The 24,233-nt window shown below is 45.5% G+C and overlaps 1 protein-coding gene across 1 annotated transcript in view; it reads left to right on the top strand.

The window, feature by feature from the left end:
- The first annotated feature begins 16,652 nt into the window (after window positions 1-16,652).
- The window catches only part of nalf1b (NALCN channel auxiliary factor 1b), a 63,047-nt gene continuing 55,466 nt past the window's right edge, over window positions 16,653-24,233 (top strand). The window contains exon 1 of the mRNA XM_071905265.1: window positions 16,653-17,384. Within this exon, the coding sequence (XP_071761366.1) occupies window positions 16,653-17,384 (732 nt within the window). The remainder of the gene's footprint in view (window positions 17,385-24,233) is intronic.

The following is a 24,233-nucleotide window of genomic DNA, read 5'->3' as shown; positions in this document are numbered from 1 at the left end:
CGCTCTGTGCTGTTGACATGCAGTGTACCAACAGAAATGACCCTGTGACCTTGGCAATGAAAGAACAGGCGGGGAAGGAAGCAAGTCGATCTGCACAGTGCACACAACACTCACCCCTCTTCCTGTTTATTTAGAAGAATAACTCGACCTAGACTCTGACGATTGCTTTTACATGGTTACCTCAACAAAAAGGGAACTGAAGCAAAACAACAGAGAATTTGACCTGGTTGATTTGATTGTACTTACCAACCGTGACGATGAATGTATTAGCATTCAAATGATGATCTACTTAAAATATACCGAAGCAATCAGAGAAAAACATGACAGGAAGAATAGATCGCTAAAGACATATGATTAATAATACACATTTAAATATGTAGCTAATCGTGTGTTGAGGTTTTCCCCTCTTCCCAGGTAGCCTTTGTGGCATTGCTGTATTTAACATCTTGCTCCCACTCAGTGTGACCTTGGAGGAGACAGACAGATTATGTGCAGACCAGCACAGCTGTTGGCCACTCAGCTCTGTCCTTGAGCTTGGTTGATTTGATTCTGTGGTGTTGAAGTCAGCATCAAAACCTTTAAATGGGGCATGGTGTTCTCTTCTGTTGTAACATGAGCTGTGTGCAGTAAAAGAATTCAGTTACTGTAAGGAGGCGTGAGTAAAACGTACGTAAAAGTAAAAGATTCAAATACAGTTAGGTTAATGTGTATAATTGTCACTGAGACAGAAAGCAGTGGCATGGTGCTTGGTGAGGGGGAGTTTGAAGGAGGTGGTTACAATGTGACCCCGCCATCCAATATATGCATATGCTAATTACCATATAGGTGGGTAAACTCTGTTATCCCCAGAGAAAGATGTGGGTATAATCTGTATACTATGATCACACTACTGCCTGAAAGCCTTACAGACAATCTACCAGTCAAAACTGGATTTGATGTGTAGGCATGCCTGTCGGTGTTTAGTTGAATTTTGACATTGCTGACATTGAGCCCAAACCCCTGAGCCCTTGTCATTCTGGGGTGACAGCTGATAACCTGGCCCAGCCCAGGGACCTCATTGCACTGTTGTTTGTATCATAACAAGGAACAAGACATAGCGGCGTGACTCATGTGCATAGAGAGTTTTCAGGTCAGTCGTTTTTCATTTATGTGGGTAAAACATGCCACTGCACTCCATGTTTTATGTAAGAATTCACCTGGCAAACCATCTCTGAAGGGATGAGAAAGATGTCATTGAACTAAATAATCCAGACTTGCATGAAGAGGTATATTGTTGCAGTACTGTGAACAAGCTGAATTTAAGATTATCTCCAATTTTCAAGTGCCATTCATTATTCAAACTCTACTGTAGAGAGCACTCATTGCCGGGAAAGAAATATAATCAACAAGAATGAAAAGATTCTGATTGTGGCTTCGGATGGGAGGAAACACAGAATGCAGTGGCCCTGGGTGGAAGGAGTTACAATATTTATCGACGTGAATGCAAGGTGTGCACGCACACACACACAGACACACACACACACACACACACACACACACACATTTGTCTCTCAGTGGGTTATAGGGCATGCTGCATTGTGATGGATTCAGCTTATATGAGACTGACAGCTGGGCAAGTTCACTCTCTCTCAGCTACGACTCAATGTCAGTCAAAACATCTATTATACACACACGCGCATGCTCCCTCACTCACACGCACACGTGCACACACCCACACACACACATATATGCAAACCACTCACACACACATACATGTGCGCACGCACACGCACACACTCCTCGCTTCACTCTTGCATCCCACGACTCAATTACTTGAGATGTGGCAGTCTAAACAGCCGGAGGGCCCCAGCTCAATAACACAAAGTCAGCTGCTATAGGACGAGGAGTGACTGTGATGGCCTGGCTGGGGATATCATACCATCACGCCAAGGGACATGCTTGTCATTCACCTCACGCCACTCTGCACACCCAGTGGCCTCCTAGGGACATCAGACTGATAGAGCAGGATCCTACACACTCTCTTTTTATGTTAGAGTTGTTGAGATGTATTACAGTGCTGTGTTTTGTGAAAGACATAGTTGAGTTTGTCTGCCATCGTCGCAGGCAGTGCCTCTTTGATTTGCAAGTCAGTGAATGTAACGCGCAAGGTGATAGATGTGGTGTCCATGACTACAGTACAATAAATGTGTTGTCACCTTGGAGACAGAGAGGACAGCTACATACTAGAAACGCCTCATTTTAAACTCTCTCTGACCTGCTATCTCCATCACTCTGTCTCCATGTTTCTCTGAATGTGTCTGGGTTTCTCTCTCTCTCTGCTTGGTCCTACCCCCCCCAACCACACGCACACACACACACACACACACACACACACACACAACACACAGAGGGCCAAACACAGCCAAAGTTGACACATAAGTTGCCTGTCAGGGCAGTGGAGCATTAAAGTGTTTTCATTTTTTTTTTTCATTCATAATTAAGAAAGTGGGATCCGTTGTGGCTCCTATGTCTCCGTTCCTGACGCCAATCAACAAGGTTTAATGGGAATGTACATTGTATAGTGACAGCCCAATCGGCTAAGTGTAATATCTGGGGCTGTGGGCATGCAGCAAGAATACCCTACACCATGCCTGCCAGGAATAAACTGGGTGGAAATTGCTGTATGTCTCAGGCAGCAATTAGGAGGCCTCCTGTGGCGAAGAGGCAGACATTAACTAATAAAGGCTACATTTTCCTCATTTCCCTTGCAAATGAACCCCCCTTTCACACCCATGAAGATATCTATCATTCTCTTAACCTGCAGATACAAGCGTGTGTGTGTGTGTGTGTGTGTGTGTGCGTGCGTGTGTGTGTGTGTGTGTGTGTGTGTAAAGTTTGAGGGGCTTGTCTCAATAAAGTGCAGGGAGTGATGATATAGTCGCCCTAAGGTCAAATAAGAGCCACTACCAAACTTTTAATGACTGATAGACCATTTACATGTATCTCTGTATCACTGAACTTGTTGTTTCCTTAACTGTAGTAACGGTGTAATAATAATGCCAATGATGAAGGAACCCCATGTTTACGGGACAGCGTTCCCCTAACTGAGCTGGATTTGATTCATGTAAATATAGGGTGCTGGGGTTTGTGTAGTGGTGAGCAGGGTGCCACACTCACAGCTTCACTGGACTCTGCCTCTGCTCACATGCCTGTCTCATTTTAGCACACATTGTCACCATGATAGGTGGGACATTTGTGGACAACAGAGTGTCCACTCTCCCTAAAAATGATACAATGATATCTCTGGCATCTTTGGAGTGTGAATGATGTTATCCCAAACCGTCATTGATCTCCCTGTCTCTGCCCAACCTCCTCTGACGGTAGAGATAGATATCCACTAATTAGCACATTTGGCCATTGGGCCAAAAATATAGATGAAAAGGGTTTCAAATAAATGACTTTTAGAGAAGGCTTTCTTTGACTCTCCAGACACTTGAACAGCCTCCATGGTGGTAACATCACTTGCCAGAGCAGCTAAATCAAGCACCCTTGAGTGGTTTCAAATATTTGTAACTCATCCAAGTGCTGTGTTTTTTTCTCACATTGATTTTAGGCCATTAGACACACCAGCCTTTGTTATTTACCATTTTGTGATTTGGTACAACCATCACAATGTTAAAGTTAGTGTAGTTACTACCACCACCACCAGAATCATCATCACCATCACCATCATCATCATCATCATCATCATCATCACTATTATTCATCCCAGATACGGTAACATTAGAACAGTCCCCAAGTGTTGGAAGTCTGTCCTGTTTTGGGGAAAGCCAAAACACATCCTTCTGTGAAGGGCATCCTCTCTTTAGAGGAGGCGGGGGCTATGAAATACTGTGAGAAGCAAACCCTGTTTGAAAAAAAGTGCAATTTCAAGGGTATGCTGTAATTACAATGTGTTCAGTTTAGCCTGTGGAGACTTCACTCTCTCTGCAGAGGAACAGAACCTACTGTCCTTGAGAAAGACAGCCCCATTGTCTGAGTGAAGTTAAGGGGTTTCTCAAGGTGGGGTAAACTGTGGGAACTTTAAAGCATATAGGGTCATCTTGGTTACCGCTATCCATGTAAAGGGCAGACTCACTCAATTTAGAGAGGGCACAGTCACTTTGCGAAGGTCAGTCAGCCCAGTAATAAGTGATTGTTTGAGTTGTTTTGGGAGATCACTCCTGACTGAGCTGATTCCAGAGGACACGCAGACTCTGGTCGCCAGTAGAAACAGACAGGGTTGTGGTCCAGACTAAAGGTTACTGTTTTATCCTGTGGAGAAAGAAAGGCCATCTTTCATTTCTCATTTCATAAGTGCGCGTGTGTGTGTATGTGTGTGTGTGTGTCCGTGTCTGTGTGTCTGTGTTGTGCAGGAGGATGGCAGGCTTGTATAGGACATAGAAAAAAAACTGCAAGGTTTTGCACATTTTAGTTTTGTTCCAAAATGAGATATCTGCCATTTGAATAACCTGACCTGCAGTTATAAAATAATTAGTAAGAAATAATTAACTTTTTAAACAATAGTATGGAAGTCGAGTCCTTGGTTGAAACAAGACTAAGAGTCTAACAGCCCTGCGACATTGAATTTTCATTCCTGCCGGGAATCGAACTCTGGTCTCCCAGTTGAGAGTCTGCAGTCTTACTCCCTGTGGCACACTTTCACCCACGTGATCCATAAAGTGGTGAACTGAGTGACCGACTGACCAACCAACTGACCAACCGACTGACCAACTGACTGACTAACCGACTGACCAACTGACTGACCAATCAAAAATGATAACACTTCTACAGAATGGATCTCTATATTTTAGAGATTGAATTAAAGGATAAACTAGGTAATGACTTTTTTTTTTTTTTTTTTTTTTCGAAATTGATACATGGATACACCGGAATAGAAGTTGTTGTTGTTGTTGATGTATGTGCACAATAATTGTATCTGTTACCTACAAAAGGTATAGAGGTTAGGGTTAGGGTTAGGGTTAGCGTGAAATACCTAAATACCTAGTATACACACTATAATGCTGTAATGTACAGTATGGGCCATAGCCAATATAAAGTCACTGGAAAGGTTAACTGGGGAAAGACTGCATGTTGGCATTTCCTTTTCATTTGAGCAGAGCGTTTGCGCTGTGCGTAGATGAATGAGTGTGCTCCTGTGTGTTTGTCAGTACTGGTGAGCGTGAACTGGAGGCAATATTGGATTTCCTCCCTCTTTTCATGGTGATGAGATACAACCCATTTATCTGAATGAAATAATTGACTACAGTATAATTGCTGTTCTACATGTGTTCTGCACAATACCACTGCAGGGCTTTTTATACAAATTATAAATGCAAAAAAAAACCCTGAGTCAGAGCACTGGTCATCCTCTCTATCTGATCATAGCCTTTAAATCCTCTAAGCGAAGGCTTCACTGATGCACGTGGGAGAGGAGGGCACCTATTCATCAATGTGTGTCACCGGGGCATGCCCCGAACAGAGCATCCAGCATTGTGTGGTAAATGAAGAGTAATAGCCTGGTAGGGGGCAAATAAGCCAACTAACTCCAAACATTGCTTCTAAACCATTATGCTGATTTATTTATTGAGGTTGTTGATGTAAGAGGTGACAGCGGCGCTTTAATGACAAAGGAATAGAACATGCAGTCAGTGTGTCTGAACTTATGTGAGATGAGCGACTGACTGAGCTATTAACAAGCTGCTCAACCAAACTGATGAGCTGGTTTAACCATTAGCCATCCAATTAAGACCCTCAGGCAAACAAACCGCTGGAGCAACTGACCAATGAGAAGTAAGCCATGAAATAAACCACCATTCATAAGGCCATAAAGTACACAGCCAGTTGCAGAAAGCTGCTGCTTAATAAATACAGAGGAAATTACCTGGGCCTGAGAGTCATACAGCACAGCATGTGTTTTTCACAGAGTGACATGTTTACCCATACACAGTCAGGCCTCAGGGGAGAACTGGCTACGTAGAGAAAATGGGGGGGGGGGGGGGGAGGAGAGAGATTGTGTGAAAAGTGATTTCAGGAAGCGAGTGGGAGAGGGAGAATGATGAAGTGAAGAGAGAGGAAGGGCCAACATACAGGTCCTTCTCCAGAGCGATCCATTCTCTTATCACCGGGCTTTGCATAGTGATATATCTGGCATCCTACATCTCTCTTCCTCTACAGCCATATGACCCTGTAGTAAGTCAGTGTAATAGCCATTGCCCCGGGAGCCATGTGATTTAAAGACAAGACTTTAAACCTATGGATCTGGATGATATATCACTGCCTCACCTCCTCATCCTCTTTATCTCCACGCTTTGCTCTCGGTTGTTGTCTGTTTCAAGCTGTTGCTCTGTTGTTCTCTCTCTTTCTCTCTGTCTGTCTTTCTCTCTCTCTCTCACACACACACATACACAGACACACACTCCCAGACACCTCCTCTCCTCGCCCCTAAGGCTCGCACAGTAAGAGCTTAATGAAAAGGTACTTTACACTGGCTGCTGTGCACTAGGGAGACATCTTTAAATGTCACTGTTAATGGGAGGAATCAGCAGAGTGCAGGATGTTCTGAGTCTGTGTGTGAACGTGTGTGTCCTGATGACAGTGTATGTTACCTTGGTTATGGTGGGAATTTGAGCTAAATGAGTTTTAGTTTACTTGTCCTATTGTGTGGTGTGTGTGTGTGTGTGTGTGTTATCACCGCTCACCGGTATATGGTGGCAGTTCATGCGGTTGATTTATGTCCTCCAGGCCTCCCCTCTCCGGACCCTGGCTTGATTACAGAGTCTCACTGCTGCAACGGCCATGACCCCACTGTGACCCCATAAATTAGCCCCACTGCATGATGGGAGCTCACAAAGTCAGATGATGCTGATCTTCACCGGCTGATTGATTTAACCACAGACATAATTTCAGCATATCATTTATTCTCCTCTAGTCTCCTTCCTGCAAATCGAGCCTCTCAGTGGTGCAATGTATCACAGCGCCAGCGAGCCTAGAGGACCATGGTGAGTGGGATTGATGTTTTTCCGGGGAACATTGCTAAGGGGGTCTTTTTAATGGTTACGGTAGTGGTTTACATGGGGGAAAGGTGTTAGAAAAATGAACGCGAATCATGCTGTTCTCTATGGTGCCTGCCATGTTTACCTTATCGTCTCAGCTTATGAAACCGTAATACAGTGAGGTTGAACGCCGGGCACTCCCTCATGCTCAGGTTTTTCACTGAGCCACAGTAGACAGGACCAAAGCAGAATTTATCGCTTTTGACCTTTTTCCAAACTTTACTCAGTCTCCAGCAGATATTTACAGAGCCTCACGGAGAGGGGCATGACTGATGGAGGGAGAGGGATGAGTGTCCAAGAGAGAGAGAAGGATGGATGTTTAGCAAAGAAGGAGGTCATGAGCGTGTGTTCTGTGACTTCGCCGTAGGGGAGGCAAGCCTCGTTCACATCAAAGCTGCATTTAGTTAGCAGTTAGCAGCATCAGAGATGCACAGCAGGTAGCAACACAATTCACAGTGACACAATCTTTATATTTAACATGGTCCCAGGTAAACTGAATTGCTAGCCTTGCGCCTAAAAAACAACTTGTGAGGACTAGCCGATGGTTCGCACTTCTCCTGTGATTGTCTCACTCAGCCGTAGATTTTAGTTTGCCAGGAGAGCTACAGATGTGTGCTGTGATCAGAAGTAGAGCAGGCCACCACAGGGAGAGAGGGAGAGGTTTGCACGTGACTGGTAGACTGCAGAGTGTGTCTGCAAAGTCATCTGAGGTCGGCCAGTCTGTGTGATGAGATAGATGACGCAGAGCAAGGGCTTGGGCCGAGTACAGCACAATGCCACACAGGCTCAGGCTCACACAGAGAGCACACTGCCCTGCATACCAGATCAGATAGCTATTGAACCTTGGCTTTCTTTCCAAACAACACAACCACCCAGAGAGAAGTGAGCAAGGCGCTAAGCTAAATGCTAAATGTATAACCAGCTAGGCCGTTCCAAAATATCAGACGAGAAGTAGCAGGCTGCCAAAAATGCTGCCATAGCACATGTTGATATATCTTGATCCTTGCTATTTCCAGTGCAGATCATTTTCCGCAAGGACAACATGGAGAGGACACTGAAGATATGAATGAGAAAGAGATTGTAGAGAAGGGAGGAATTGGCATGGGCCACTGCCATTAGCCCTGTGGGCTGTGTTTGAGCGAAGTGGCAGGAGCTGGTCGGTGACGTTCTGAAGCTCAGCATATTAACACTCCAGGCAGGAGAGGAGAGGAGAGGAGAGGAGAGGGGAGGAGAGACGAGGCTGGGGGATTGGAGCAGAGCTGTGCTGGCCTCGCTCCAGCACTGGCCCAAGCACAATTTGGGAACTAGTTGTATGTTTATTCCTGCGAACACCACTCCTACTGGATGGGAGGTGACTGGATCTCGGCACCGAGTGCGGCTCAGAAGCCGTGCTAGCCAGGATTTGACTTCACTCCCAGTTCTTCAACGGCTGCACCACAGTTTTTTCCCCACTTTCCTGCTGGATCCAGGGGCAGACATATCCCTTTCATCAGGACGTGCTTTTCTCTGACAGCGCAGATTAGTGAGAGGCGAATGCATTTAGAAACGCCAGGCTCATTTTCCCTGCTCACACACTGAGCTCTTACCATGCTTTGCTTTAATAAATGGTTCATTCAAGGCATTATTTGTTGTCGGTTGCCCCATTGAATTCAGCATATGAAAAATCCATGTTTGTTCACATCATGGAGGAATGCAATGTGTAAGTGATACCAACAACCTTATGCAGGCGCAGAAAAACTGATTGTTTCGATCTGCCACCTGTTAGTTCTGACTTTAGGGATTAAATGTAAAGAGAGAAAATACAAAGAGGGAGCTATGGATAGAGAGATACAGAAAAAATAAGAGAGAGAGAGAGAAAGATTGCCTGTGCATGGTTATGTCTGGCCAAGTTCATGCCCTCTGTCGGTATGATGCTCTCCTATTGGCAGGCCCAGACCAGGCTGCTGCTCACAGGAGCGCTGGGTGATGAGAGCCTCAGGCTGGGCTTCAGCTCTCTCCACTGGAGTGTGGAGCCTCAGTGTCAGCCCCGGAGCTCCTGAAGATCCTGCCTTCTGCCGCTGTTTACTTTGGGGTTAAAGCTAATGTTACCAGAGGTCTGCTCCCTCCATCTGGAGTTCTGGAAGAAAATGGAATGGGAGAAGGGGAGCTGGGGTGAGGAGGGGTCTGTCTGGGGGTGGGAAGGTGTGTGTGTGTGGGGGGGTGAATGATGGGTGTTGCTGCTCTGGGAGACATGAGGCCTCCTGGGGTGTGAGAAAAGCAGCTTCACTCACGGGGGCAGACAGAGTGTTAGCATGTGCAGCAGGGGCAAGAAGTGTGCTGCATATGTGTATTTTGAGAAGATGAACAGAGCTGCAGAAGGGTTAACAGAATGCAGACTTAGCCAGTCTTCATGGGTTTGGTGCTGATCAAGAGACTCCTTGACCTGAAGACCTCTTCAAAAGACTGGAAGCATCTCTGGTCAGACTGATCAAAGATCTTTCAGCAAATTAAATCACTTTTCTTAAAGGAGAGTGGGCCCTCCAGTTTGGTACTGTACCTTGGTGCAAATATTTTAGATTTCAAACAAAATAGACAGCAAGTTTACAGATATTACCTAAGAAATTCAAAACCCAGCGTAGCATTAACCTAATCTCTAACCTAATATAACCTAATCTCTACTATTCTATACAAAATGCCACTTGTTTATATTGTTCCTCTTTATTCTCCTCCTCCTCTGCCTCTCCCTTTTCCTACTTATCATCATCATTAACATCATCATCATCAGTGATGATTATATCAGCATAAATATGGCATAAACAAAACCACCGTGGCAAAAGGATAAGTAATTGAGTTTTGTGTTCCATGTTTAATTAAGGTAATTTCATCATTATACAAATGTAGCGCAGATAGCATCCTTCTTGGTGCTCACAGAAGCAAAGCCTCTCCAAAGTTATATAATGCTAATCGAAGTAAGAAGAGTCAAAAGAGTTAAACCCACTGTTTGATTATCCCAGTCATTTCAACAGCCCCTCTGGTCCTTTCCCAAAGAGAGCAATCATTCTCCATGCAAGAGATTCTGTAGAGGCTGGGAGAGCATCAGGATGCAGACTCAGGCCATCAGTGATGTAACATCAGGGTAAGAGAGGAAGAAGGTATCTTACAGGCATGCACTCGAACACACACACACGCTCGCGCATATACACACATATGCACACATGCACTTGTGCACGCAAACCCACGTACATGCATGCACGCTCACACACAAACACGTAGTGCACGCCCACACAACACCCATATATACATATGTTATGTACACATTTAACTATGTAATATACATACTATTATTTACTACTACCATTTTTTTTTTTCTATATGAATAATGAATGAATTAAAGATGATATCACAGGGAGACATTCTTTACAAAAGAATGCAATAAAACATACAGAAAATATAATTTTGATTGTTATTAATATACAGTATTAGAAATTCAGCATTACCAGAAATGCATAGGAGAGTATAATGTAAAGTTCTGTGTCTAAGTCCCTAGACACATGAAACAATCCGAACAATGTATGCCCTGACTTCAGGGCAGATTGTATTCCCACACAAACAAATCCCCTCCATCCTTGTATTTGTATTCTGTATGTTTCTTTGGCAGGGTAAAAGCTGTCTTTCCCGACAGGCACATCTCCTTTGAAGCTGGGGGCTGGGTGTACATGGAGATCCAGATTGCACTGTGGGAATATAGGCCAGGAAGCATCATGGATATGGGAATAGGCAGCGTCCCTGGGATAGGAAGGTGGTGGAGATAAGCTGGGGAGGGATTCCTGGAATGGTAATGGGGTGAGCCAATCGATCATGGGAGTAAAATCCAGGGGGGTGGAGGTTGTGTGTGTGTGTGTGTGTGTGTGTGTGTGTGTGTGTGGAGTGTGTGTGTGTGTAGAGGGGGAGTGGGGCCGGGGGTGAACTGTAGGATGGCATCTCCCTAATCCCCCTCATTTCCCATGACCACTAGAACACTCTGAACAGTCTACATGTTTCCCCTCGCACACATGCAAGTGCACATAAGATACAATATTAACGCTTGTATTCACACTGGTACACACTCAGACCATAAGCCATTTGCACACATAGGACCAGAGAGCATGTGGACACAGACAGAATTACACACACGCAAACACAAGCACACACACACAGCCACACGTATATGCGCACACACACAATTACGGACACACAAACACATGCACACGCAAATATGCTCGCTCAACTATACTCATTTTGGTTATTGAGTGGAGGTAATGCATTTACAATGTGTATCATTCACACACATACGAGCCTAAACACATCTACAAAATCACATTCTCTATATGCATAAGCACACACACTATTTCTCTCTCATATCAGGGACTTTATAATGGAGGTGGGCCGTTCAGACCCCCTTGAGTGCGTGCAGTATGTGGATTGTATTGCTGTTTGAAGCAAATATGGCGTTTTATTATGCATTTAAAAAAACAAATGCATATCGCTACTGTAAGGCAGATACTTGTAGTCATGAATGCACAGAGGTGTGATATGCAGCGGGCAGGGGAGAGTGGAGTGAGATGGAGAACATTTCACAGCCTCCATGAGAGTGTCAGACCATAGCTAATGAGACCAACCCTAAATCACACTTCCCCTGTCACTTCCTGACATCCACTTTGGACAGCACGCCAAGGCAGAGGGAGTCGGCCCCACTGACCAATCAGAGATGCCTCCGTCGAGCCTGGCTCCGCCTCTCTACTTCTTCCCTTCTTCCTCTCTGACGTCAAGCAGATGAGAGCACAGAGTGGGAAGGAGAGAGAGACTGAGAGAAAGAGAGAGAGATTGTGAGCGAGAGATTAAGAGAGAGAGAGAGAGAGAGAGTCAGAGGGAGAGGGTCAGTTGAGTGGGAGAAGAGGGGAGAGAGTGAGAGAGAGGAAGAGAGAGAGAGAGAGGGAAAAAGGAAAAAGAAAAGGCATGCTAACAGGTCAGTGTGAGGAGGAAATCGAGAGCAAACGAGCAAGAGCTGCAGAAAGAGTGAATGTGGAGGGGGAGACAATGAGAATGGAGAGAGCGTGCAACCTAAAGCCAGCAGTAAAGAGCGGACAAGAGAGGGAAAGAGATAAAGTGCTAGGTCTACTTAAAGAGGTCCATTTCCATGCTGACACAGTGCGTAGGAGGTGTGAAGGTTGTGGACTTAACACAAATTGGCAAATGGCCATGTGCGCAGTTGAGTGATGTCACCCGTCCCTTTTCTCCCTCCCTCTTCTCCTCCCCCACCCATCGGTGGTAGGTCCAGTCCCTCCCTTGCTCCCTGCCTCCCTCCATCAGGCAGATGCTGGAGGGTGGAGACAGAGACACATGAGGATGGAGAAGGATCTGTGACACACAAACCTGAGAAAATGCTCTGAGAATATGGCTTGTCAAAGAACCGATGTTCTCAGCATGAAATTAAGTTTCTTGTAGGACTGACTGGAGAAAAACAATGCAGGATGTATACATTTGCGTTTTCTATATTTAATTCATTCACTGAAAGGCTTAATAGTACCAAAAAAGCAGAGTAAGAAAAGGCACTGAGGCTTCCAGTTGGCTGTTTTTGACATGTTGATAAAACATTTTTAAATAGATTTGTTGAGCTAACTCTGAGTGGCACAAATGCACTTTCTGTGCCCTTGAACAAACCAGACAGTACAATGGTATAAAAATAGATATAAAAGGGATACTGATATTGAATGGCACACTCATTGTCTGCATTTGAGTTCTTAGAAACTGAAATAGAAAAGAGGTAATGCCCTCACCAGTCACCTCAAATTACCTTTGATTTAGCAGGAGCTATCAGTACAATGAGATGATACTATCAATCCTGCACACACACACACACAAACCTATTTTAGAGAGCTCTCTCTCTCTGTCTCTCTCTCTCTCCCTCTCTCTCTCTCTCTCTCTCTCTCTCTCTCTCTCTCTCTCTCTCTCTCTCTCTCTCTCTCTCTCTCTCCCCAGCATGGATGGTGGATGAGTCATGTCTGCCAGCCCTTACTGTTACTGTGATGGCTCCAGATTGGATGGCTAGAGATCTGCATTCAACTCACAGACTGAGAAATTCTCTCTCTCTCTCTCTCTCTCTCTCCCCCCCCTCTCTCTCTTTCACGCACACACACACTGACACACCCACTGACACACACACAACTTAAACAAACACTCTTCTATCTCTCACACACTCACTCTCTCTGTCTATCTCTTTCTTTCTCTCTCTCTTTCTCTCTCTCTCTCTCTCTCTCTCTCACACACACACACACACACACACACACACACACACACACACACACATCAGGTGGGAAAGCGTAGGGTGTGGTGTGAAACAGACAACTCTCTGGTGTGCCAGACACACATATGTTGTTGATTGGCCACCTCTCAGGTGCTGCCACAAGTCAGGCGTCCAGCGTGGACCAATCAAATTGCAGATCTCGTAAAGGTGGTACGAGACTCTTGGCGGGGTCCCAATGTCCATATGTCTACCAACAGAGCGGGAGAAGGCAGGCACACATATGTGCAAAAACTGCATCCCCAGAACTCATACATATGCACACAGTGGGACAACTATTAGACACACACACACACACACACACACACACACACACACACACGCTCACACACACACACACACACACACAGCCTAATACATAAATGAACACACAGTTAGGGTCAAAGACAGAGCATGAAAGTGAGCGGCTACAGTGAAATGCAGACTAGACATTCCCAGTAGAAGTAGGACATCTATCCCTGAGAGGCATGATCGCAGCATCTTGCAGTGACATAATATGTGAGAGCACTGAGTGATGAGCATACAAGTACCCCTAGCAACGGCACAACAGATGTTTGCCATAACACCATCCTTGGCCGCAATACCAGGGCATGCACTCCCTCTCTCCTTCCAACCAAAATTCAGGCCAAGGGAAGTTTCAGTTTCCATGACTATCAGAGGTGAAACAGAGGTTGGTGTGGGGGGTCAAAAACACAAAGCAAATTGAGTTTCCTTATGTGAGAGTCAGCACTCGGTGATAAAGCAGCATGTAGTGACATCATTTGTTCCCTTTACTCAAGGCCAGGTGGAACTAGTAGCACCCATTAGTGGCTTGGTCCTTGAATGGCAGTTTCATTTGAAACGATAGAAATTATTTAGCTATTTAGTTGTGTCTGTCATCTAGTACACACATTATATAAGCTTTAACAGAACAGATGCACAAAGTACAGTGACATCCACATCACCAACCACAGGGACAACACGCCTCTTTTGCTGGAGTGTGTGTTAGAGGGCAGAAAGGCTATAGTTTCAAAAAGTAAACCTCTGTGACAGGAGACTGGGACTACAATATGTGGGTCCAGTGTGCGCTGTCCATGGTGCTGAAATGTGTTATTTCGCTGACAAAAAGAACAGTCAGCTAGCCTAATTAACACTACAAACAAAATTTAAAATTTAAATATATCATTCAGTATGTTATTGTATCTGTGGCAGAGGGATACTGCCCTAAAACTAATTGGATTAGTCGTAGACGAGCACTTTTTCTCTCCACAACAGATGATTAGATTAGATTAGATCATTCTCTATTGTCTGTTGGTACAGAAATTTGTTTTGCTCAGAACAGACGATACTGTATTAAAAAGCAATATAAGACAGACATTGATATAGAATAGACTGACAGGCAAACGAAATATGAAATTGACACAGTGACATCTCCACATAGTGCAGTTTAACTCCTCCCTGCCCTCTGGGTCTTTCCTCCCTCATACCCAACCACAGGATACATTACATCACCATTCATGTTGGATAATGCACAATCCCAGAAGTAGTTCGATGCAACCTCAAGTTACCCATGCAGCCTCCCTTTCCTACTTCTTAAGAAGGCTCATTGAGTTTGGCATGAATGAGGTTTTGAATCTTTTCTGCTGATGTGATAAGCTGCCTTCCGCCCTGTGTTACACACAAATTAATCAGGTAATCATCTCTTGTCTTATCCCCAATATACAGGCCATTAACATTAAGCAACACTCTCTCATCTCTTTGGTAGCACTCCAAGCCATTCACGCTGACAATGATTTAGTAGCTTTAAGGACAAGGATAAATACTGTAATTTACTTCAGCAACCTAACCGCAACCCCCACTCTCACTCTCACTCTCTCTCTCTCTCTCTCTCTCTCTCTCTCACACACACACACACACACGCATGCAAGCAAGCACGCACGCACATGACTAACTGCACATAAGACCATACTGTAAGTTTGTTTTAAACCCCTTGACCAAACACAACAGAATTGATAACTCTGGACCCCCTCTGTGGGTACAGGGTATATCGTTAAGCCTATATGCACAAGCTGTTTTCCAGCTGTTCAGTTTTCTCAATGCTTGCATATAATCTAACCTACATCTTGGATTCACAACCTTATCCGCGGGGCGACAAAAACTCAATGTGATTTTATTATTTCTCACAACATAGTGTTTATGTACTGGCCCGGAGTGTCCATCTGAATGAATCGTGCATGGTCGAACCCTTTCTGAACACAACCCACTGCTCTCCGTGCACACACCATGCGCCTAAATTATATATAGCGTAAATCAGGTAGGATAAATTATAGTTTCAGTGTTCAAGCACTTAGACCACATGATGTAGGGGATCAGGAGAAACATTATGATTTCTTAGCTGCATTGTTATTCTTGTGAATGGACTCGCGTCTCTCCTGCACCAAAAGCAAGATGTCGCCAATATCCAAAGTGTGTGTTTATGCTCTAACAAGACAGTATTTTGAGACTATTGCTCAGCAGAGTGGACAGCCAGAACACCATTAGCCACCTTTATGTGCCTGCCTGTGTGCGTGCGTGCGTGCGTGCGTGTGTGTGTGCGTGTGTGTGTGTGTGTGTGTGTGTGTGTGTGTATGTGTGTGTGTGTGTGTGTATAGGTAATAAGCTGCTCCGCCACTGCGCAACGATGGAGCTATCGCAGCGATGGAGATGACGCAAACAGACCCAGCTCCCCCAAAAAGTGTTTCAAGACGAACATGGCGGCAACTTAACCGCGGTCCAAGATGACAATGGCCAAAGGGAGAACAGATTCAAGGCTTTCCGCCCAGGTACGGAAAAGAGAATCCAGCCGGCGTGCATCGAAAGGGCTCGTTGCTTTCCTTTAAGTGAATCTGCGAACCGACGGTGTGAACGGCGGCAGAAGCGCAGCATCAGTACCGAGAGGCTCGCAACAGCTGGTCTCTCTGCGCCCCCGACGAGAGAACAAACCCGGGGAGGGACATGTAGGGAGCGGGACATGCGGTCAAAGAGGACGCCGTTTCCCCCCGGAGAGCCATGGAGAACCGGGATGCGGCAGCGCGAAGCTTAATCTGTGCGGGCGCGTTAATTGGATCGGAATAGCACCGATTGCTGCGGGCGCGATAGAGGAGCGCCCTGGACCGGCGGAGGCACGGCACCCCACCGTTACAGAGGAGAAACAACCGGAGTCCATCTCCCCCCAAGTCAATGAGTATTGTGGCAGAGGAGCCCCCGCGGTGGAGTCGGCCAGGGCTGCACTTTCCTAAAATATGACCAGGGGTGCTTGGATGCGTCGGCAGCATGATGAAGGCTTAAAATACTGGTTTGCACCCCGAGAGAACGAGAAGCCATTTACCGAGTCGGAGCGGGCCCAGAGATGGCGACTGTCGCTGGCCTCTCTGCTGTTCATCACCGTCCTGCTCTCTGATCACTTGTGGTTCTGCGCCGAGGCGAAATTGACGCGAACCCGAGACAAGCGATCGGAAGAGGGGCTTGCAATTACGGACATGGGCGAGTACCCAAACTCCCTCCACCACCACCATATCCCATCATCACCTGACCCCCACCGCCTCGCCAGAGAGCAAGATGTTATTTTTCTAGGGAATTCTACCAAACCTCTGTGGCGAATGGACACCTGTCACCCCGACAGCCTGTCCAAAGACTGCTTTACTTTCACGGACGCGAAGACCGTGTGCCTGGGCCTCTCCGGTGGAGGGGAAGAGGGGACGCAGTTGGCGTACGTGAATCTGAGCGATTTGTACCTTTCTTTTTGTAATTCCTACTCACTTTTGGATTTGTTTTACGGGTTTACGAGTCCGGACGATAAGAATTGCACCCTGGATATGGCCATGGGGGTGGATCTGCCGGGATGCAGCGAGTGTGTCCAGGCTTATCAGCGTCTTGACCAGCAAGCAGAAGAGGACTACCGGGAGTTTGAACTGCTGGTTCAGAAATACGAGACGGATGCATACTCGGTTAGGACGTGCATGGAGGAATGTAAGGTAGGACTAACGAGGCCGGGTCGCGCGCGCACAAGCACACACACACACACACACACACACACTCTCTCTCTCTCTCTCACACACACACACACACACACACACACGCACATTTAAGGGGGGTGGATTCACAGTCGTCATGGCAACCGTTAGGCCTATCTGTCACTGTGGATGTATTTTTTTTTGGCAGCTAGAGTTCATCATACTTTGGTGGTGCGCCTTCCCTGCATCATTAGGCCTATCTGAGTTTGCACAAACACACCGTTGCACCGTCTGCATGACATGGGGGGAATGGAGGACGGGTCAACAGAGACTCTTAAGTCCTTCATCTCTCTCTCTCTCTCTCTCTCTCTCTCGCTCTCTCTCTAAATTGGACTACTTTGTGAATTGTGGAACTGTCGGAGTTGGAGTGAGGGCCAGCCTTGCACTGTAGGCCTGTGAGAGGACTGTACCATGGTGCTCGTTTCAATATCGTTAATAGCACGCCAGTGATTTCTGCACCTAATCCACCGAGAGGCTTTGCATTGTTCCCGGTTTGCTTGTTGTTCCAATAACATGGCAGCCTATATCTCAGGCTCTGATATGTCGTGGGCCGGTACAGGCAACAATACAGCCAGCATGCCAAAAGCTGTCTTTCTATCCAAACACAAAAATCGTGTGCAAAGGGAACAAACATTTCATACGACCTCAACACATTCTTGGGCCTACATTCACCAAGCACACACACACACACACACACACACACACACACACACACACACACACATACACACACACACTTGTTTTTTTTACTACCTGCCTTTGGCATCAAGACCCTCTCGGCTGCGTTGAACAGAGAAAACATAAATAGCAACACGGGTCAGATACATTGGTTAAATTACACTTGTATCTGTTCCATTTGTTGTGCACTAGACTGTTACGGAGGCTCCCTCTCTCCCTCAGCTGTGCGTCCCCGTGTGTTCGCTGTCCACGGTGCTGAAACAAGGCCGCGCTATAGGCTTTTAGGGCAGGAAGCGGTTGTTTCTTCAGCTGCGTTATTATTATTGTAAATCCAATTGTGTCGATTAGTATGACGGGGCAATATGGCTATATAGTTTCTTTTATTGGCGCAAAGGACAACCTCATCTATCGGTTTATGCGTAGGCGTGGACAAGGGCTTTAACGATAGGCTATACAGCTGCTTCATCTAAAGAGGCTATTCCTCGAAAACGGTTTTCCCTCTCTTTCTATCTGATGTCAAAATGTATTTTGTCTGACATCATTTTCCCCTGTGGACTAATATTGGTGTGTCACACTGATTCCTCTGTGAACCCCCTCCCAAAAGTGCCTCCTCAGGGTCTCCTATGTCCAGAAGTGCTGTTGCAAAAGATCATTAATCCCTATTGCCATACCAACAGGCCCAGGAAGGACACTAGAGAGAGGTGGCAGTACTTTATACTGCACCTACTGGTATATTTGGCTTTATTTGTAATGGGCAGTGTGATATCTCACAAAGCGCCTTGATGTTTCTTAACCCTGCGTGGGATGCACTGTTGCATGGCCAAAGACCAATTCCAATTTCTTCGTCTTGAACATTAACGTTTTGAAGAATGATGCTATCAAATGTGTCCAAAGCCAAGTGCTGTATCATCATTGCCACAGGTCAGGGGTGGAAGTTTCGAAAGCAGGAAATGCATAGATTAACTTTATGTCTTTCCTCCAAACTGCACCCATGATGGTCTAGCAACCCAATGCATGTGGATGTTCTCCAAGTTCAGAACAGTGCAGTGATGATGATGAGGGGCTGGACTTGACCTTGATGGGGAGAGCCGATGATCCATGTGTGTGTGGAGGGGTAGCTGGTGGGAGCAGATATGGAGGATGGACCTGGAGTCATGTGCTGTTTGCATGTGTGCTTGTTTGCTTGTGAGAGAGTGGGTGCATGCATTTGTATGTGCATATTGTATGTGTGCATATATGTATGCGTGTGTATGTATTTCCTATAACATTCTAGGGCCGTTTCCTTCTTATGCCACCTAATCAGTAGTGTGCATGTGCACTCCTACTCCTTGCTAATGTAATAAGAGCCAGGCAGCCAGTGGGCTACAGCAGCCTTTTAGCCCCTTTAGCCCAATCTGAATTGCTAATCTGCTTCAGTGTTCGTGTGACCTTTGTGAAAGCACAGCACTCCGGGCCTGAATCACAACCCGTCACTCCTCGAAGAACCACTCTGCCGGACAATAAAGAGACACTAGCCAACTTGAAATAATCATCCTTCCTATTCACTCCCCTCACTTTTACGTCTCTCGTGTCTGATCCCCTCCCCTCTTGTGAATTCACTATCCACATTTTCACCTTTCTCTTTAATTTGCCTGTACAACTGCTACAGGTTTGTTTTCAAACAGTGTAACTGAATTAGCGTGTTAAGGGGAATAATAAGCAGACGATGCAGGTTAAGAGATACATCATGCTATAGTTAATGTGTCATCTCACCTACACAACAGGGGGTGAAATTGTATAAGCTTAGGGGAGGAGAGAACAGAGGGGTAATGAGATGAGAAGGAAGGGGTTGGGGGGTAATGGAGTTAAGTGAGGTAAGATAAAGGGGTGAATTTAAAGGAGGTAAAGGAAAAGAGGGGAACTTCGGGTTGAGGTTGGAATGATGTCATACACACACACACACACACACACACAGAGGCAGGAAGTATCATGTGTCAAAAGACCTTTTTTGTGTGTGCTTGATGTGGCAAAACTCATGCAGACCTTAATGTACCCCAACTGTCTCTCTCTCTGCCTCTCTCTGTCTCTCTCTCTCTCTCTCTATCTACCTCTCTCTCTCTTCTCACTGTCTCTCTCCATCCCCCGCCCCATCTCTCTGTCTGTATCCTATGCCCATGTGTGATCTTTACAACCTTTGATCTCCATATGAACCTGGCTCTTTCAGACATACATAAACACACACATACACACACACACACACACACACACACATGCGCACGCACACGCACGCACACACACACACACACACACAGAGCCCCATGTGCAGTGTTTCCTGCAGGTCCAGACCTGGCTGTCTCTTCCGGTGTAATTTAATTTGCACTCCCATAATTCTCTGCTCCTCTGGTGGCTGTGTCTCGAGGGCTCTGCCTGTCTCAACATGTTGATCTCCTCTCTTCTTCTTCTTCTTGTATCTCTCTGTCTATGCCTCTATCTATATCTCTCTCTCTCTCTCTCTCTCTCTCTCTCTCTCTCTCTCTCACATGCACACTCACACACACACACACACACACACACACATTTTCTTCCTCTCTCTGCTCACCCTGGTTTAGAGCCCATATGTGTCAGAGTTCAGAGGAACCAGCACCAGATGTGTCTTATAAGGAATATCTGTCTCTACATCACCTCCACCCTTCTCTCCCTCCTCCTCACACACTCTCTTCCCATCGGGGGCCTTGTTGTCTCCCTCTCTCTCTCTCTCTCTCTCTCTCTCTCTCTCTCTCTCTCTCTCTCTCTCTCTCTCTCTCTCTCTCCCTCTCTGGAAATCTGTGGGTGTTGAGCGCTCTTTTCCTGCTGGAGTGATAGATACTGATCTGGGTTAAGGTCCTTTTCTTCTCTTCAATTACAGGCCTGTCCACACAGGGCCCGCTGTGTGCTGCCTTCACCCAGCCTCTCCGCCCCTTCTGCTTATTCAATCACTTTTTCCCCTCTATCTCGCTCTCTCTTTCCACTATGTGGTTCACCCCTCGTTTAATTTAGCTATTTTTCAGGTTTATGTGCTTGCCCCACTCCCATTCAGACAACCTCAGAAAGGATGGACTGTTTTAAACCTGTCTGTGTGTCTTGTGAAAAAGGTGGAAAAGAAAGCCACTGGACTTGAAAGAGTATGTGGTGATTTTTTTTTTTCCATAATTCACAGCAGGATGCAAAAAAAAGTCCATGTCAGAGTTTTATGTTAAAGTGAAAATAAGTAAAAACAAATGTATGGAAGTAAAAACAGCACACAGGCCTCCACATAGCCCTTATGTATGTTGACTTTGGGACAGCTACACATTCACATGCCTAGTTGTACTATAAGAACACATATTGACACGCTATATGTTGTGCTGTGTTGAAAAATAATACAAATGTGCGTTGTCCTAAACTAAACACATGGGTGTGTGGAAACTGACACCCCCTGCTTTTTTTTAAGGGTGTATATACATTTAGGGAACGAAGGCTTTGACACAGCATGTAATGTTCACTTCTGCTATCAACAAATGCAGCATGGCCCCCCTGCAAATCCTGCACTTTTCTCTCTCGCCCTGAAATTCAATTAGGGCTCTGTTGGTTCTCTACCCAGCTCAAACAGACCCAGGGAAACTCCCCTTCATATGAGCTGCCAGTGTTTGTTTCTCCCCAGGCAGCAGATAAGGAAATGTGTCTGCTAGAGAACAGCACAGCAGCACTCCCATGGAAACGCCTCCACGTCGTCCTGTATTCCCCTTCTACATGGCACAACGAGACCATACAGCTCCCTCCTTCCCCGCCTTGGGCCTCTGATCAACACATTCATTCCCATTCCATTCTGTCAATATCCTTCCCTCCCTCTCTCCTGCAGGCTGCTGCTCTGAATTAGTCCTGCTTTTCCTCAGTCAGCTTGTATATGCAGGGTTACTGTGTGCCTGCTGCATGGCTATGGGTTAGGTTTGCTGAGAGACTGAAAGGTACCGCGTTTGTCCATGCGTGTGTGTGTGTGTGTGTGTGATTGGGTGTGTATGCGGTGTGCCTGTGTGCGCGCATGGACGCTAGCAAGAACCAGCTGCGTTTAGCAGGCCATTCATTGTAGGCCACAGCCCGGCTCCACCTGTAATGAGATAAAGGCTGCAGCGATTTCTTTTAATGCACCCGATTCAATCAGATCTATGACTCTGACATAAACAAATTATTCACATTCACAAATACACACTTGCTATCTGTCTCTTCTCTCTGTGTCTCGCTGGTATGCTTGGTTGAATGATTTGATGAGTGGGTGATGTGTTATGTATGATTTCCTGTGAGAGAGTGAAGAGAGAGAAAGGACTAGAGAGAACGGAAATGACAGCTATAGACCCTTTTCACAGACATGGCTCACGTACTTCTGCTTCGTCGCTGTAGGGTATAGATCAGTTTTCAGCCAGCAGTGTTGAAGAGCCAACTTTCTGTGATCACTTATTTTGTGTTTCAGTATAGCTTATAACACAATACAGGTATTGTCATTGACATATCTTTCTGTTTCTGTTGTCAGATGACTGCACAAGTATAAAAAAGTGGTTTGATTCAGGGTCACAAAATGCTAGCTGGCTAACCAAGGCTAACGGTAATTTCTATGGTGTTAGCATTTTGTGACCCTCGATCAAATCACTTTTTTATAGTCTTGTATTTGTCTGATAACAGAAACAGAAAGATATGTCAGTGACAACACCTGTATTGTGTTATACGCTATGTTGAAACACAAAATAAGTGATCACACATAGAGTCAGTGGTGACAGAAAGTTGACTTTACAACATTGCTGGCAATGGTGAGAACCGATCTATACCCTGCGGAAGTATGTCAGCCATGTTTGTGAAAAGGGTCAATTGGTACTCCAGTTTTGTGGAGTGTTAGCTGCTCAAAACAAACCATTTCCTAAATTTGCCAATCAGTCTAATGCTAAATCAACCTGAGCAGCACAACATGTGTCACATGACAAATTACCTTAACCCATTCCTATCTAAATGAACAACGATCCCTCTGCTAAATGAACATAATTCCGCCCAAAATCTGATCTGAAGAATAAGATGACAAAGAAGAAGAAGAACAAGAAGATGATGACAAAAATGAACACAAACAAGAGATTGATAGAAAAAAAGATGCAACACCTGAGCTGTGTGCTTATTACCATGACTGCAGTCATGTCATTAATGAGAACACCCTGGCTGTGATTAAATGTACAGTGTGTGCTTTGTTTGCTTCTCATTTCCGGCCTGTGACATCCTTCTCCTTTGTGCTGAGACCCTCTGCGTAATTCAGCCTTCTTGCATCAGCATGACCTATGACCTGTATTGTAGACTTGAAGGGAGGAGAAATGTCCTTTCCAATGGAATGAGTCACATTGTCGATAATGGAGTCCACTCAATCAGAACTTCATTCAGACAGTTGTATGGGAGGTATTTAAAGCAGGGGGTGCAGGTATCTACATTTGTAGACTAATACTTAACAATATCAATAAGCTATTTACTGGTATTACTGGTAAACATATCAGAAGAGAAGAGAAGAGAAAAGAGAAGGGAATAGAGTAGGTAAAGTCATCTTTCATGTATTCATAAAAAAAAAAGAAAAGAAAATGACACCAGCTATAGTGAAGTGTGAAGAGAGAGCTACAGTCTGAGCATCTCTGGCAGAAAGACAGAAACCGGTCACAGTTCTCAGACTCTGGTGACATTCTCACATTACTGAGTCATCATCAGCTGCTCACAGCATGGCCTGATTCAGAGAGAGCAAACCAGAACAGTGAGAGAAGAATAGACACACGCAGGCACACTCGCAAACACATTTGTATACACTCACACAAACACACAACCAACCATACACACACACACACACACACACACACACACACACACACACACACACACACATGTGGGAGAGAGGCTGACAGGGATCAGGAGAGGGGAGAATAGGGAAAGAGAGGCAGAGAGAAAGACAAATGAATGGATAGATTAGAGGGAAATACCCAGCGATCTGTACAGCACGATGGGCCCGTGTCAGCTCCACTGACATACTGTATTTTCACTGGGTTTTACACAATTCATTTGAGCACCTGGTCCTACCTAAGCCTTTCCATTTTAATCAGGCTAGTGTTTGTGTCAGTGGAC

This window comes from Centroberyx gerrardi, chromosome 10, assembly GCF_048128805.1.
Source record: "Centroberyx gerrardi isolate f3 chromosome 10, fCenGer3.hap1.cur.20231027, whole genome shotgun sequence".
NCBI lineage: Eukaryota > Metazoa > Chordata > Actinopteri > Beryciformes > Berycidae > Centroberyx > Centroberyx gerrardi.
The sequence above is the reverse complement of the archived record's forward strand: the minus strand, read 5'-3'. Positions and strand labels throughout refer to the sequence as shown.